The sequence below is a fragment of the Epinephelus fuscoguttatus genome, linkage group LG19 (assembly GCF_011397635.1).
Source record: "Epinephelus fuscoguttatus linkage group LG19, E.fuscoguttatus.final_Chr_v1".
Lineage (NCBI taxonomy): Eukaryota > Metazoa > Chordata > Actinopteri > Perciformes > Serranidae > Epinephelus > Epinephelus fuscoguttatus.
In genome coordinates this window covers 3,482,607-3,500,668 of record NC_064770.1, presented here as the reverse complement: position 1 = coordinate 3,500,668, position 18,062 = coordinate 3,482,607, and the positions used below count along the sequence as shown (strand labels likewise).

General features: G+C 39.0%; 1 protein-coding gene across 5 annotated transcripts in view; it reads left to right on the top strand.

Annotated features, from left to right (window-relative positions):
* LOC125878816 (potassium voltage-gated channel subfamily C member 1-like) overlaps positions 1-17,822 on the top strand; it is a 159,448-nt gene extending 141,626 nt beyond the window's left edge. The window contains exons 5-6 of one of the 5 annotated variants that reach the window (XR_007447793.1): positions 10,417-13,359; positions 17,798-17,822. Coding sequence is in view for 4 of the 5 variants with exons in the window: in XM_049560218.1 (XP_049416175.1) it covers positions 10,417-10,481 (65 nt within the window). In the remaining variant the exon portion in view is untranslated. Of the gene's footprint in view, positions 1-7,365; positions 7,800-10,416; positions 14,135-17,797 lie in introns of those variants that run through there. The other 4 variants (XM_049560221.1, XM_049560218.1, XM_049560220.1 and 1 more) reach the window with 4 other exon arrangements.
* Positions 17,823-18,062: the final 240 nt, after the last annotated feature.

The following is an 18,062-nucleotide window of genomic DNA, read 5'->3' as shown; positions in this document are numbered from 1 at the left end:
GATTCTCCAAAATAAACTGATTTTGTCTTCATTCTCTGGGCCCATAAAAGTTCAGCACCCCCTGCTGCCCCCCTGCTGCCTGCCTGCTAGTTCCCAACACCTAGTTCTTTGACTTGACGAAACTGAGAATCATTCAGGGATATGAAATTTCTTTTTTTTAAATTATTATTATTAAATAGAAGTGATTTTAAAAACTTTTTTCCCAGACATTTTCCAGCTAATCAGACCAGACCTGTATCTTTCTCAATATTAGCTGTTCACAGATATATAAGTGCACCATAAAGATGTGTATGGTAATTGAGCAGCAGTGTTGCCATTACATACCGTAAAACTTGGTGTATAAGTCGCACTTTTTTTCCCTTTTTTTTCATCTAAAAAGTTGGGTGCGGGTTATAGACCGGTGCGACCTATAGACCAAGGTAAATGCTGACATAGGTAATTTGACCCACAAGATGGCGCTACGTTAGGCTGACCAAACGTCCTCTTTTGCCTGGACATGTGTGTGTGTGTGTGTGTGTGTGTGTGTGTGTGTGTGTGTGTGTGTGTGTTTGTGTGTGTTAGAGTGCGGCACGGCCGCATATTTCTGTCCAAACCCAATCCGAGCCCGACATTATTTAATGACCAAAGCACTGAGTTTGTGTCACACAGTGGTTACAGGCTATTTAACAGGCCGGGCGTGCACCGTGGGTGCTCAGCTGCGGAGAGGGAGACCTCCGTGTTTGAGACGGGAGCGGGCGGCGGGAGGTCCGAGGCTGCCAGCGAGAGGAGAGGGAGAAATAAAACAAAATAAGATAAAATAGGAAAACCTGTCTCCCTCTTTTATTTTATTTTCAGCGTTTAATCAAGGCGGAGGCTTCTGTCTGGAGGTCCGAGACTTCCAGCGAGGGAAGAGGTAGAAACAAACAGTCAATGTGTGTCTGTGTGTGTTATGTTCAGGTGTTGTCACGTCACAGTGCCCAAACAATAAACAGGACAGACAATAGGATTTTATTTATTTTTACACTACATTTTCACTGAAAGCTGACCGATGTTGTTATACCATAATTTTATTTCCTGAAGAGGTTGTTTGGAAAATTGCAATCTGAAAAGTAACCAAAGCTGCTTAAGAGGTTATTGTGTTTTGAATGTGTTTCAAATTAAAAATAAAGGGAAACAGTATAGGAATCACTTGTATAACGTTTTTATTAACAAATAGTAATATAAAACCTTGTTTTCCCTGTTTGAGACCTTAAAAAATAGACTGGGACTTATATGCCAGTGCGACTTATATTCCGAGTTTTACGGTAATTTGTCCACCAGAAGGCTCTGACAAGTTTACTTTTTAACTGTAAAATGGCCACTGTCTTGGTGACAGTTGTTAAGAAAACAAATTTAAAGGAGCACTCCACCAATTTCATTCACGAGTTTCACCGTATTCATCATGACAAGATAACCAGAAAGGAGCTCATTTCAGATACCTGAACCTGCATTACAAATTGGAGGTTTGGGATTTGAAAGAAGTGGGCATTCAAGCGTGCATGATAGGAAATGTAGTGTTTCTGGAGCGTAACTCATAAAAGGGACTAAAAGCGAAAATATTTTTGGTCTCTGTTTTTTCAGTTTTGACCAGTCTTTATTTAATCCATCATCATCCATCCACCATCTTATGAGTCCCGCAGCTTCATGGAAGTGTAATACTAAATCACTGGAGTGTTCTCTTGAAAAAAACTTTTCAAAAGCATTTTTTTATTAGGCTATGTCAGTGCGTAAATACATGACAGATAAGTTGCCAGATGAAAACATTTGCATTGTACGCTTCTGCAAACCATGGATGTTACATTTGTGCGTTTCATACATAATGAAGAAGTATATGAGCTGACTTTGTCATTGAGAGGTGGAGGGGATGGTGGATTTAGCAGCACAACGCAGCTTTTCCCAGCTGTCTTTGTGGCATCAAAGCTGAATGTTTTTTACTGACTCCTCACCAAACATGGATGTTTTAAGTCAAAACATCATATTTTCCTAACCATAACCAAGTGGATTTTGTCCTTAAACCTAACCACACCTTCACCTTAGTGTTGTTGAGAAATGAAACATTTCAAAATATCCGCTACAGTATAATGTTTGCAGAAACGTACAATGTAAACGTTGTTTCTGGCATTTGGATTGAACATGAATATTAGCCAATATATGGCTATGGGATTTTTGTAAAACCCTCAGTGCTCTATTTCATGTTTCTTTAAAAAGAAATCCAGTACTGTTGTGAAATAAAGAGACTCAAAACACATAGGATTGGACGTTTGAGGGTTTACTTCCAAGAAAGCCAAAGAACTGGTACATCATGACAATTTATAGTGTCTGACAAACAAGCAGTATCAGTTGACACGCCTACAAGCTTTCCAATACACACATTAAAAGGTGTTAAGCTGCTGTCTCCTCACCTACCCAAATTTGGTCAGAGTCCTATCAGGTCATCTGGCTGGAGTCATGTTAGGTTATCTATACTGTAAGAGTTTATGTCAGGTCATCTACAGTATAGTATCTGTCAGGCTAATACAAATTTCATGCGGATTGAACAGTCATCTATCAAAGTATTCCAAGTTTTACATAGGGCTTTTTCTTGAAAAGTTGGGAAACAGAAGTGATCTGATCCAAGAATGTCGTAAATTACTATGTAAAGTTTCAGAAGAATAAAATCCACCCAACATGTCACCTAACCCTGCCACTTCCGGCTATTTCAACCTGATCATTAAAAAAAAAAAAAAATCCATCAGCCTCAGTTTAAGGCTAACTCACAGATGTTAGCATGCTAACATGCTAAATGAAGATGTTGAACATGGTAAATATTGTACCTGTCAAGCCTGCTGATGTTAATGTTAGCTCAAAGCACTGCTATGGGCAATCACAGCCTCACAGAGCTAGCATGGCTGTAGACTTTTAAACATGTTCAGTGTTACCACCTGAATGACGTGAAACACATACTTGACTCTGACCTTGGAGAGGGGTTTGTCCTCAGTCAATCTGTCTGTCTGTCTTTCTGTCTAACTGACTGTGTCCTTGTTAGCAGCCTGTTGTTCTCACTGGTAGACTGGCTAAAACACCTGGACTCTGAGATCAAAATGTCTTCAGTGAAGTTTTTTAGGACTGAGGTGGAGGATAGTGTGTATTTCTAACTGCGCTCAGCTCCAGATGATTTACCACCAGACGTTCTCCGAGTTTCCCAAAAATCATTAAACCCCCCAGTCTGACTGTGTTTCATGTTCCTGAACAAAGTATACCACCATTGATGTGCCTTTGGGAACTCCAGAGCAGGTAGTCCAGTGGATGTACATGTATAAAAATCTTCTGGGATGTATTCAGATCAGAGTGTACATCCACTTGACTAGTGCATCCTCCCTCCCCGACACAATTCATGTGGGCACTGCAGAGCGCCACCTATAAGTGTCTACGGGATACTGTAGCAACTGATAGCTGATTTTCGTAACCAATATTCCTGTTTTGTCCTGTCTCTGTCTGTCTGTCCATCTGTTTGTCCCTCCGTCCATCTGTCTGTCTGTCTATCCGTCTTTTTCTAACTTCCTCCTTTGGTCTAAAATATTTTACTTGGTTTGGGCTGGTTTTGTTTTGAGTTTTTTATTCTCTTTTTTTCCAACTTTTGTTTCATTTACAAATGCTTGTAACTGTAACAAACGGTTTATATTTGCAACTTCTGATGTGCAATGCTACCATACCATAAATGAACATATCATAACATTACTTTCTGTTATAAAAAAAATTGTATTTACATGCAATCCCACACATTCCTTACATTACAACCTTTTACCAAATCATGAAAACGTTCATGCTGACTGTTTAATTTGCTAATCTGAATGACCCTTCATAACTCTGCTCTGACCTTTGCCCTTTTACCTGTGTTTGTCATATTCATGTAGCCATGGGTTATGAGAAGTCACGCAGCCTCAATAATATATCCGGGATGACAGGCGCCCCGCTGCGCCTCACGCCCATCACCAACTCCACCTTCGAGCCCTTTGAGCCGCCTGGCCTCAGGCGATGCCACTCCCCCATTCCCTCCATCTTGTAGCATAGCCGACAGGAAAACACAACAAAATATCAACAACAACAGCAACAATGTTTTTTTTCTTTATCTTTTCTTCTGGGGAACATGCAAAAGAAAAAAAAGCATCAGCATGGAAGGAGTGTATCATGGACATTTGATTCATTTTAGCTGCTCTTTCATCACCATCACTCACGTTTTCCTCTTGACAGAAACAACAAGGAATTAGAGTTCTACTAGGCACTAGAGGGTCCTATTTTAAAACCACAGAATAGTTAAACCTTACTGATTAAGCTGAGATAGACGCTTAAGCAAACGTATTCAAAAATACACAAACACACACTAACACACCTGCCTTACTAACAGGGATAGAGTCTAGGTTAGTTTAGACTGATATGATAGTTGAGTTAGTTTACCTCTAGCTTTCCCTGTGCTACTTCTTGCCTGTATCTTGACACTGCACTTGCACTTCAATGCTTTAAGACCAATACTTAAGTGTAGCTATTAATAAGAGACTTTTCTAATAATAAGCCTCACAATGCATACATTCAAACACACAAACACTAACATATTACTGCAGCATGCATGTTTTTACATGAGACTCCAGAATAAGAACATACGTTATACATTCAAGTAGATTAAAAAAAGAAGAAGACAAGAAAAGAAGACATTTTTGTATACTTAAAGTAAAAATCATATCTCTGAAAAGGAAATACCCCAAACTGTAGCACCTCGGCACCTTTGAAAAAAGCCATGTAGGCTGTTAAGGTTTAGTTCTTTGTGTTAGATTGAGACCAAACAACCTCTATTGCACGCATGTGCAAATTTAGTTGGTTTGTTCTCACTGTAGCTCTTAGAACAGGGAGCAAGAAGAGAAGGTGTTTTATTAGGTAGCAGATCACCTCCATGACTAACTTATGAAAGCAGCAGCAGCATCCCCTCCTTGTCTTTCTCCTGCTTCCTCGTCAGGCTTCAGACTCTCCTCAGACATCCACAGTATGTACTGCAGGAGAGCTTGATGAAAAATGATTTTTTTAATTCCACGGACAGCTGGGGCAAGAAGCGTGTATGTCTCTGTCAGGGTGGGAGGCAGGTCATAGGACAGTGATTCCCAACCTCAGGAGTTGCAAAAATAAACCAGCAGTTGAGAGATAATTAAAAGATTATATATATTAAAGATTATATATATTATCAAATATATTTATTGATACATGAAAATGTGATTTTTTTCTATCACCTCCTATTTTAATTTGCAGCTGTAGATGTCCAATATTATATATAGGAAGCTCCATAATATAATGTACATTTCAGGATAATGTAAATTTAATGTACATTTCCATTGTGGAATTGCACATTATGCTGATATCACCATGTGAGTCACCATTTTACAGATAATTACAACCCCATTCTAGTCAAGATCCCATCCAGATGCAGCATGAATTTTACACAAAATTGGCAAAAAGAAAATGTGATTCAATGTGCGTTTCCATCTGCTGCTATGAAACAAATATTATGGGTTGGTTCATTGAGATAACAAGCAAATTCTCCAGTCAGGTTTGTTTTGTGTATTTGTTTGTATTGTATTTTGTTTCTTGTGTTAATGTGAGGAAGGTTACAGTCTCCTGATCGATCCAGAAACATCTGATGTTTTTCGTCTCTCCAGTGGAATCTTGAGTAACATGCTTAACGTGCTTCATGGTTTATTCCCTAAGTCTGTTTCTCACCTTGCTACCAACTTTCTCACCTTAGCCAACTTTTTTTGCAATCTTTCAGTCTTTTTTTTTTTTTTTGGTGTTGAAAATGATGTGTTTCCACTTGGGTTTTTTCATGAGCACACTGATCAACTAAAAGTAAACTACTTTTAATTTTTTTTATTCAATTTTTTATTCAGTTTTATAGTCTGTAAATGTTATTTCCCAGCATGAAGATGAAGAAAGTTTCACAGCCAAAATTCTGGTGTGAAATGTATTGTAAATTATTTACTTGTTAAATTTATTTACCTGAAAGAAGTATTAATATTTGATGCTGATTCTAGTTACAAAATACTGGAATCACTACTATTTATTCATTGAATGCCAAAAATCCCCAAACACAGAGGACATTACCTCAGTATCCTCTGTCTAAGGTATGGCTCTGATTTGAGAATCTGCGGCATCTTTGTTTTAAAGATCACAAGCTGACAAGGTTGGGAATCACTGCCAAAGGGGATGCCAGAGGAGCAGAGTTGGTATTGGCTGTATTGTTGCTCGACTCGACACCGCAGAGCTGGAGCATGAAACACATTTTGTAAAATAAATAGACCAAACAGCTATAGGAAAATAGAGAAAACGTAGGTGAATATACATATGAACTTTTACCTTTAGCCTCACAAAGAACTCCAGTGTAGGCATCATGGAAGCTAGAGCATTAGGGTCTGATTTTTAACACACCAACACTCCTCACCTGCCCTCCACGCACTCTCACCTCTGCTTTCAAGAAAAGGATAAGGTGCAAATTTTAGAAGAAAGGGATGGTCATTTCTCATTTCTCATTTCTTTGTTGTGCTTTCATTTAGTCATAAGCAAAGGCTAAAGGAACAGCACATATAAAGCTTGTTTGCTTTCTTTCTGAGAGTGAGATGAGAAGATTGATGCCACACTCATATCTGTGTATTAATAGACGGAGTCAGGATGCAGTAAGCCTAGCTTAGTATAAAGACTGGAAGCAGGGGGAAACACTTAGCCAGGCTCTGTCCAATATAAATGAGCAAAGCTGACTAAATAATGTGAAGTGTCTTGTCTTTTTAAATGGTGCACAAATGTAAAGACAAAGGACAGTTTGTGGTTGAGATTGTGTTAATGTGCTAAAAGTATTAAGATCAACAGCCAGATGCGTTTTTGAGCAGAGCCAGGCTAGCTGTTGATAGCCTCTAAACTAGACTAACCACATTCTGATTCCAGCTCTGCTCTCGTTACATGAACAAAAGACTGATATTCATCCTCTTGCAGCATTCTCGGGAAGAAAGCAATTTAGCATTTTTCCAAAATGTTGAACTCTTCCTTTAATTTTTGGCTTTGGCTTTCTCTTCATCTGGAAAAGTTTTGGACATTGCAGATCAGCCTGAGTGTGAGAAGTCTGAGTTCATCCTGCCACCATAACCACCACCACCACCACCAACAGCGTTACTACTTGCACTGACTCCAGTGTGACTCAGCAGCCAGTGGCAATATTTTTAGTTTTTGGCTTCTCTTTCTTTCCCTTTTTGTCCATCCTAAACCCTACCCGACCCCCCTCTCCCCTCCTCTTCTGTCTGTCCACCTTTTCTGTTTTATTCGGCTGCAACTGCTCAGTAGGAGGCACCGTGAACGGCTACTGGAGCGACAGCCCGTGGTAGAGGAAGAAGAGTGAACAACAAACACTGCAAGGGAAGAAGAGAGAGAACATGTCAGCAGAGACAAACATAGAAATATGCAATGTAGATAGAGAAGAGACAGCGGTGGTTAGATCTGTGTTTCTGTTCAGTTCTGTTGTATTTGCTGCACGCGAGTGTGCACCTTGATGTTTGTGTGTGTGTGTGTGTGTGTGTGTGTGTGTGTGTGTGTGTGCGCGCGCGCGCGTGTGTCCGGACCTGCATCTACCTCTGTACTAAGATGCACAAATGTGAACTCGTAAGAATGCATTTTCTTTCAGATTAATTTTGATATTAACAATATGTGTGATCACATGATAATGTCATCTTTCTGTCAGAGTTTCCTTTTATTGTTTTATTAATCTAAGTTCAAGGGTCCCCCTTAATATAAATGTCCTTATTGTTTTAAACTGGGATTGTTTGATGTTTCAGAAATGTAATTGATTTCAGAACTATGTCTTTGACTTATCCATTGTTTTCGACAGTAATTATGTGTCTGTTGGTTAAGTTTTAAATCCCTTGTCCTCATCTCTCGCTCTCTCCTTAATTCTCTCCCACCAGAAAGTAACAGAGAGCTTTAAGCCAGCAGGAAATCATTCCCTTCGATTTGCATTAGATTCTCAGATGAGAAGAAGTATCACTAACTACCCAGTGAACTGTTCAGGCAATAATATGCCTAAACAAGAACCAATTAAATGTGCTGAGGAAGTTTCTAAAGTGCTGTTCATCTTGTAAGGATTCAGAGGAATGTTTCTGTGCTTCGAGGTATCTCCAACTGTTACTTTTTACGTTGAAGCTGGGGGTGTTGGGAGATGAGAGCACCAAATGAGGAGACTTTGCCTGAGGAGCATATAATTGTTTTTTTAAAGAATTGGTTTAAAATTTTGGGGGAAAAACACTTTATGTTAATGACTGTGGAGCTATAGCCAGAAAGGGATTAGTCTAGTTTAGATTTAAGACTGGAAGCAGGGAGAAGTAGCTAGCTAGCCTGGATCTGACCAAATACAAAAAATACACTTTAGGCTATATCTAATTTGATTAGCATGTGCAGAATAAACATGTAAAAATGAGCAAACTCACAGTGATGACAAGACTTCAAGAAGTCATTGCATCCTGGCCGCTATTCACTTTAGAGCTATAGCCAGAAAGTGATTGGCCTAGCTTAGATTTAAGACTGGAAGCAAGGGGCAATAGCTAGTCTGGCTCCGCCCAAATGCAAAAAAAATATACATATTGTATGTGATCATGAGCCAGTAATTGGTGCATAACCCTTGTATTTTGGAAGCCTACAATCACGTTACCAATGCGTTGACCGGAGTAAACGAGGAAGCGGTCCCAAATGGTCTTGTGAGGGCGCAGGTTGGGATGGCGGATGGGTCACAAAACCACAGAGTTTTCCCTAGGACTTTCCCCAGGAGACGCTTGTTCAGAACTGTGTCAGCTTTGAGTCATTACAAGATACATCCTCACTGTGTTTCTTTTCCTAAACCTAACCACAGCAATTTTATTTGCGCAAACCTAACAGCTGTAACGTTATGTTAATAATGTACGTCACGTCATTCGTGGGGTACTGATTCATAGGATATTGTATTAACCGTTCTATGAGGATATGTTAAAAATATATATGCATTAGGCTATATCTAATTTGTTTGGCATGTACAGAGCTGAGATGTAAAAATGAGCTACCTCACAGTGACAACAAGACTTCAGGAAGTCACCACATCCTGGCTGCTATGCACGAACAAATGGTATCTCCCCGTAAAACCACAATGTCATTTTGACAATGTACAGCTGTTTATGCACGCAACAGGAGAGATACAGCATGTTAATTAGTGATGTTAAAAGTCATTGGTATGCATGACTATAGACATTTTAGGCCCAGGCTAGCTGATTCCCTTCTGCCTCCAGTCTTTACGCTAATGTAATAGCCTCCTGGCGCTAGCTCTGTGCTGAGATTTTTATAGATTCCTCATCTCACCTTGCAAGAAAGAAGCATTTTTCCCCCAAAATCATGAGCTGTTCCTTTAAACATGTGACCCTGATTTTGGATCATGCAGGGTTCTGTTTCCTGTTTAGCCTCATGCTCAAGCCAGGCACCAGTTCCCAGTTTTCCTCAGGAGTCTAGCTCAATCCTGATTCATGTATGAATGAATTATTTAGACATTTGAATCCACTGGAAGTTCAGGATTAAATTCCCAGTTGGAAAATCTTTTTACCCCCAGTCCTATTAGACATGCACCATAGGCACACACACACACACACACACACACACACACACACACACACACACACACACACACACACACACACACACTCACAATCACACTCACACATACATACATAAACACACATATTTCAGTCTCTCTACTGGATCTATCATTTCTCAACATTTCACCCTCTCCTCATCCTCTTCCCCCTTTCCAATGTCCACTTGTTGTGAGTGCATCTGTCACTTTCCCTTAGGCCACTGCTGATTGGTCGCTTTTGTCATGATGATGTACATATGTAAATTTTGCGTTGCATATGAATCTGCATGGGGTTCCATTGCAAGCAATAAGGATACTGATATGACAAATAATTTGAGGAGGTTTAATAAGATTTTAGTCTCAAGCTTAATGAATGTGTATATAACATTTAGACTACTAAGAGTGTGTGTGTGTATGGATGTGTGTGTTAAGATGCATACATATGCACTAACAAAGCATGCAGGACAAAAAATGTTCACCTCTTTGAATGCAAGAAGAGGTGGGACGTGCTGACATTATGCATGCCAAAATGCTATGATGCTATTGGTCCGAAGAGACCAAGTTAGGTACTGTAACAGGGCTGGGTGGGGGTGGGAAAGTTTATTTTTGCAGGACAGGGAGGGGTTATGTTTCTAGTAGGTCTTGTATAGCTGCTTTCTTATCGAATTTGAGAGACTTATTAGAGAAACATATTAACAATCGTAGTTTATGATTTTTTTCTTCTTTTTTTGCCTCTCTTTTCACAGAGAACTGTTCAGAAAGCCCTGTGCTTATCAGATATATGCAAAAAGAAGCAGTAACTGTGAACTAATGCTAAAACATGAAAAAAACAAATCCAGCTTCTTCCATCATTGTCTCAACTCCTCTTCTGCAAGAGAGAGGACAGACCATCCTCCTCCCAAGATACCTCCTCACCAAAATGCCCCTGTCCATGGTCTCATTTGTCTGCTTCTTCATTATGTCTGTAACTTCATGCTGCCCATGTCATGTTTATGTCCCTCTGTCCTGTTCTATTGTCTACACTTGCATTTAAACTGTAGTGAGTTCAGGAGGATGCCTCTGCAATGTGAGAATGCAATGATTCGTTACAAGCTCCCACAAAAGATGAGGATCAGGGCCAGATAAACCTACTGGGGGCCCTGGGCAAACTGAGCTGTGGCCCCTTTTGAACAAACCCACTCTAACCCAGCTCTTTTTGTTTGTTTCATTTACACTTGACTAAATGTAAACGTATGTAAGAATACTCACCATGTAAGTATAAGTGTGTTTTAATGTCCAAAACACTGTGCTCAGGTTAGCTCTGCTGGCCTGACTTCAGTGCTTGGACTCAAAGAACCTTGCTAATCTAGCAACATCAAGGCTACAAGCAATCCATAATACAACACTTTCTGTAGGAACCTACAATACTCTCACCATTTAAAAAATTAACCGATGTTTTGAAAATGTGTATGTCCAGTCCTTGGATATAACATGACCCCCACTCTTTCAGTAGTAATGTCTTGCCTCATATTCTGGCTATTCCATTATGAAGTGCAAGATCAGGTAAAAAGTCAGAAAAACTAAAAGGCTAATGGAATGCTATCATCACTTACTTTGTTGGATATAATACCTGTGGAACCAAGTTAGCGGGTGTAAACCAGTGGGCTGTTAGTTATACAGTCAAAGATTCATTTGACAGCATGGTCAAAATGGTGAGATCATTGAAAACTTTTGAATTACTTTATTGTTGCGGATATTGCCATTGGTGAAAAGTATGGGTATAAGTGTGGTGGATGGGCAGGTACCGCATCAAATCTCCAGGCAGGAGACCAGAATCCAATATGGGACATGCAATTCATTTTCAAGCTTTTATTTTTAACCACGATCTTTATCTAACCTTAACAAAGTGTTTTAGTTGCCTATGAGTCTCATATCAGCCATTATTTGCCATAACAAAAATATTTTCTTAACCTTAACCATAGCAGTTGCTGTGTATAGGTATTACAAATAGCATGAAAAAAATACGTGAAAGGGCATCGGAGGCTTAGTGGTAGAGCAGGCGCCCCATGTACAAGGCTGTTGCCGGAGCGGCCCGGGTTCGACTCCAGCCTGTGGCCCTCTCTCTCTCTCCCCCTTCATGCTTATCTGTCCTGTCAAATAAAGGCTAAAAAAAAGGCCAAAAAAATATTTAAAAAAAAAAAAATATGTGAAATACCTGAAATGGACACAATCTCATAACAAAGCATTGCATGGTGAGGAGCAGGAAATATGTTAAAATGATGCGCTGACAACACAAAAACAATGCTGATGACAAGTCTGTTATGAGTGGTCGCAGTTTTGTTGTGAAACGGTCACAGTTTGGTAGGTTTAGGGAGAGACAATGACTTGGTTAGGTTTAGAGAACAAAAAAATACATGGTTAAGTTTAGGGAAAAACGGTGGTTTCGATTAAAATTACATATTTAATGTAAATTTATGTAGCCTACTTTGTGTAGTTGCACATAGTAGTTATTAGTTATTTGCATATTTACTCAGTGTCATGTAACTACGTTGACTTTTGGTTTCACATGGCAAGCTAAAAGCAGTCTCCCTGCTGAAAGTCTGTGATTGTTTGACCCATCCAGCACCACTCCCACTCCCACCCACCATACCCAGGCTTTTTCACTCTTTATACTTAATTTGTGTGTCCACCAAGACAAAAGGTTCTCACTGACTTTGCTTTGGCCTTGTTTTTGTGTTGCCAGCACATCATTTTTAACACATTTCATACACCCCATCACATAATGCATTGCTGAGAAGCCGTGTCCATTTCATGTATTTCTGTGACACCAGGCTGGATATTACAGACAGCAAATTATTTTAAAAAACTCTGGCGTTGAATGTAAAAAAAATAATGCTTTAGTGGTGTATGTTATGAAAGACATGTTTGCTATTTTATTTTTTGCCTCAAAAAGATCCTTGAAGAAGTTGCATTGACTACTCAGTAAGAAACCACACTGCAGAGGCACCCTTCAAAATTCAATTTCGTATTTAACATTTCTAAATTTTCTACCCCTTGTTGCCAACATTTCTCTCTTTTCCATCCATTCACAACTCAGGTATCAATCTCTCCCTCTGTGCCCCTGTTCATCCATGTTTCCTCAAAGATGTACTGTATGTATGAAAAAGGGAGAGATGAAAAAAAGACGAGTTTTTCCTCTCTTTTCTGTCCCAGTGAATACCATGTGCTTTGTTTTGCGGCTCTTGCCCCTACCTTCAAAGATGCTATTTTGCTTTCCTAGTCCACCTGTGCTTCCTTTCTTCTCTTTGTGTCATTCCCTCGTCTTTCCACCCTCAATGACTGTGTCCCTCTTTCTGTGAGACACACCATCTGTTGTCCCCCCACCCTGAAGTCTCTCACAGCAAAAACCAAAAAGGAATTGAGTAAAATTGGAGCATCTTCGCACCTAAAAAACAAAAAAAGTTTTGCCAAACACTGGATTTCACCAAGGAGGAAGACAGGAACGAACATTTAAATGACTGAAAAACACTGCAGTGGTACATTGTAGAAGGGAAGGAGGGAAAAATGTGCTGTGAAATGATGTGTTCTGAGTGGATTGTCAGCCGAGCAGCATCAGAGGGAGGAGATGGAGGAGGAAAAGTTTGGGGAAGACAGAAAAGTGTGGTGATGAGGAGAAAGAAAGAAAGAAAGAAGCAAAATCGCTTCTCCATGTAAGAATGTGTACCTCACTGTTGTTCCTGTGCACCGTTTTTGCTCTGTGTTGTGTTTCTTCACCTGTGTGTGGTTCTTTGTTGGTGTGACATTTTGTTTTATGTTATGTGTGTTTTTGTGTTATGTACCGCACTCTATTTCCTTCCCTTTTTTTTCCCTTTTTGTGTAGTCTTTGTGTGAACCACACCTGGGTCAAACACCAGCTACGGCTTGTTTTATCCCACACAGGTGCACAAGAGTTGTACTTTGTCATTTGGGCAAGCACAAACTGCACCACAGCAAGATGAATTAGAAATAAACTGTCCTGATACAGCAAACCCTGTCGGTCTAACTTAAAGTGGGATGAAGCAAAAAGCTAAAATTATTTGACCAAGGTCTGGTCTAATGTGCAGGACACACCAACTGAGATGTTCCACTCTCAGCTCTTGGTCTGGATCTCGGCCCAGTCCTGGTTGACTGCAGTCCTCTGGTTTCAACTTTGAGATCTTGGTTTCACAAAGTTTGTGACCTTGATGTCTCTTGATCTCATCAGCTTCCTAATTAGTGTCCTAAGAATTGTTACATCAGAGGACTGAGCAGCCCCCCGAGGACCTCTTTAGATTGTATCTGTATGAGTGAGTTACAGAGACAAAAAGAAACATCAGTGTGTGTCACATTCGAGCTCTGTGTACTTGCATGTTGGTTGGGCTGGGCGATCTTTGCAATGGTGTCTTTTCTTTGCTTCAGTGGTGTGTTTGGCCTATCATTTCTTTGCCTTGGTGTACAGTATTATATTGCAACAGTCTACATTAATACAAACAACTTTTTCACACTGAGCACCACTGGAAAAGAGTTTAGATTAGGAACACTCAGTCTGCCATTGTAGAAGTCTTTCAGTGTACACATTAGTGGTCCATGCTGTGAGGATTCTGTTTGGAAAGTTTGCAGCAATATTTAAGAAAGAATGGTTTCTACAATGGCTAACACTATAAATCTAATTTATAACATGACAAAAACTCCCATGGCCTCTTTCCTAACAGCATCTTTGGGATTGAATCTGTTGATATTACAGTACGCTTGTGGTGTAGACGGTAAGCTAAAGGCAATATAATATAGAACGAATTACAATGTTTCCAGTACAATAACTTCCGGGTAGAAGACACCCTTGTCGCGGACATAAAATAAAATGGGGCACTGCCTCAGTTGGTTAGTTTTTAGCCACCTAAAAAAAAGTCAATATGACCTTAAGTGTATGCTGTATTTAGAATATTTTCACCACTTTACCTTGTTCCCCTTGAAGAACTGAAGCCATTACCTTACAGCCACCAGAACTCATTGACAAAAACAGTCATTTTACTTTCCAGAGCAAAGGAGTTGCTGGTCTATCACGATCACTAAATATGTAGACTTGAACTGATGTTGAATTTTTATTTATTTATTTAATTAATTAATTAATTTAGTTGGGTGTTATTATCTTGCTAAAATACCTTTTGCTGCGACCCGTTCACAGCATTACATTGCTTAGCTTCCAGTAAATTGCCAGTAGATTTGGTTTATCAAAGACATTAGGGAAGCAACACAGTACATAAAATAAGCACAACAGAAATGTCAGATAGGTTGGACCACTGTGTTTAACTATACTATACTATACTATGCTATACTACCATGCTATCTTTAAACATTACAGTTATGGCTGAAAACTACAACTGATATCAACAGCTTTGCAAATTTTACATGTCTCCACAACTGAATCAATTGGCCGTTGTCTACCCGGAAGTGATTGTTGTTGTCAATGCGACGTCATGGTGATTCGGTCTATAGTCGGAGCGCTTTTTTCCTTGCCAAAATTCCCAAGGTCCCAAGGTTACAGCACCATGCTTTGTATAAAGTATCAAAACTTTTTTAAAAAAAAATCAACTCAATGTCCATTTATTAGCTTTTTCTACAGTCTAGAGCTTTCAACCACATCTCACTGAGTTTGCTCAGTTGACATGCAGATGCTAAAAGTACCACTGTAACAATAATCTGTTACAAGTAGAAGTCCTGCATCAGAAGTTTACATAAAGTATCAAAAGTAATGGCCCTTGACTGACATATTATCATATAATTAATTAGTAGATTACTGTTGTTAATGTATCAAAGTGTAAATAGCATTCTACTGTATAGCTGGTCAAGATGGAAATAGATAGGTAGGTTAGTCCAGTGGTTTCCAACCTAGGACTCAGGGTATAAATCAAAGGGGTTGTTATGAGATGATTAATAGTGATGATGATGATGATGATGATGATTATTTGTTTGAAACTGTTGAGCGTTTAACAGTTACTCATTTGAACTCACTTAAACCACCTGTTGAATGCAGAAATCTCCTAGTAGTGGAACTTCTAACAACTCACAGACATTCTAAAACATGACAACAAAACGTGACAAGGTGCCCTAACTAGGTCACAAACTGAAAACGATGGGAATGATTGGTATAATTTTGAGTTGTGGTTGAAATCTCTGGGAAAAGATACTAAACAGACTTTGAGCTGATTTTTTTTTTTTTTTTTTTTTGTTAAAATTAACAACAACAAAAAAAATGTAGCATCTTCTAATGTGGAAATGGACAAAATGTGAGATGTACTGTATACCAACAAAAAGTGATCTTACCTCATCTTGAGGCTTTTCGGAAACAGGTCAATATCTAAAAATCAAATCATTTTAAGCAGAAGAACTGGAAATCAAAACAGCTGGATGAAAGATTAAATTTATTTTTGCTGTGATGGTGGGTAAAATAATTGTCCACTCTGCTTATGGTGTCTCCTTAAATCTCTCTTGTAAATGTGAATCTGTGATAGAATCATCTCATTGGCCAACACCAATAGATCTGGGTTGGGTTGCACCAGCGATAATAAAACCATCACTGAATCCTGAGCTCTTGATAATTACTAGTTCAAAACTAGTGGTTTACAAAATCAGGTCGCAGCATTAAAGCTTATGAAATGTCTTAGCTTGTAAAGCTGTAGGTAATGTGTAAATCACTTGCGAGGGAACATCCACAGTGCTACATCTATAGTACTGTGCAATCAAACGTGATGTAGCATCACAAGCTAGCATAACCAAAAATTACAGTTTTAGCAGCCCATTCTCATTCCCAAGGTCTCAAATACAGCATCGTGGTTGACATCTGATTTGGACTCACAAGGCACCCTTGAGCGCCTGAGACAGATGGGCTTTCAATTGTAATGTAAAGCATCCACAGCATAAAGAGCAAGAAAGTCTGTGTAAAAAGAGAGGGATGTCAGGGTGGCGGATTACACAATCACAGGAATTTATCCCAGAAGACTAGTATTTGTATCCCGTGCAAAATTAAAAGTTTTTTTTTAACAACATAACAAAGGCTAATGTGACATACGTGTCATGTGACATAAGCTACCTGACATATAGACTACTCATTAAGTTACTAAGTAAAGTTATGTAGAAAACATACCTATTTTAAACAAAACCTTTTTGTTTTTTTAAACGTAGCCAATTTGTTTGATTGCTCAAACCCCAGGTAGTTATGCTGACTAAGCATAAATTTCCTGTGAACACAGGTTTATTGTGATAGAACAGGTTCCATGTTAAATGCAGAAATTAACCGGCTGTCCCTGAGCTTCCAAAACTGACCCAAAGGGGCACCCCAGATACATCTTTTATAAATGTATGTATTTGTTACGAAAGCACTATAGTTTAGAATGCGTGGAAAACATCTGATTATGCTAACCTTACTGACTATTTACTAATTTAGTCAAATATTATTGGCATAACATTTTGAAATGATCTTGTCATTTTAGTAAAATGTATTTTAAAATTATTATCGTTATTATTGTTGTATGTCAACCATACTCCAGATTACCTCTTTTACTCTTCATTTTAAACAGGTCATATATCAGCAGGCTAACATAAGTTTTGTCAGTTGGTTTAGTTAGGTACACAACAGTTATACGCAGCAGTTAGTGGGTGTAAAATGTTTCGTAACAACTATTTTCTATGTAAGAACTACTTCATAAGAAGCAACCCATTTAGTATAGTGATGTGTAAAACAACGCTAACATTTGAATCAGGCTAAGTATTAATTTACAAAAAGCTGTTGCAGCTGGCCCCAGAACTGTGTATATAACTGAGCATTCTTATGAAATCAAAGAAAACATTATTTTACCCACCAGCATTATTCCACATGTGTAAAATGGGCCTTGACCCTGATCTGCACCAGACCTGGATGTTACTAAATCCACTTAAAATCTGAGACAAAAGAACTGATTGGAATACAGTTGAATCAGAAGCCCTAAACTCACATGAAAAATCTTCAATTAACTTTCTGACCAGCCTTCATTATGGCACGATCAAAATCTATGCCATGGTCTGGTGTCTGAGGGTCGAGTCATTATTTATTTACTTCAAATCCTCACTTAATTCTCTTTTTCTCTTCCCTTTCAGTGCTAAGTTTCTAACACCCCCCCCCTTTTCTCTACATGAAGAGGAAGACAATGAACTTTAAACCACTGCTTCTTCATCTTCCTCAACGGGATTCACTGTAAAAAAAAAAAAAAAAAAAAAGGAGGGGAGATAGAGAGAAAGAGAAAAAAGAAGACGGGTGGCAGAAATCATCCCTTGCACTCAGACCTGAACATTTTTCATCATCTATGTGACACATTCAAATGCAACTTGGGTGATGATCCTAATGAAGAAAATGGTTCTAATC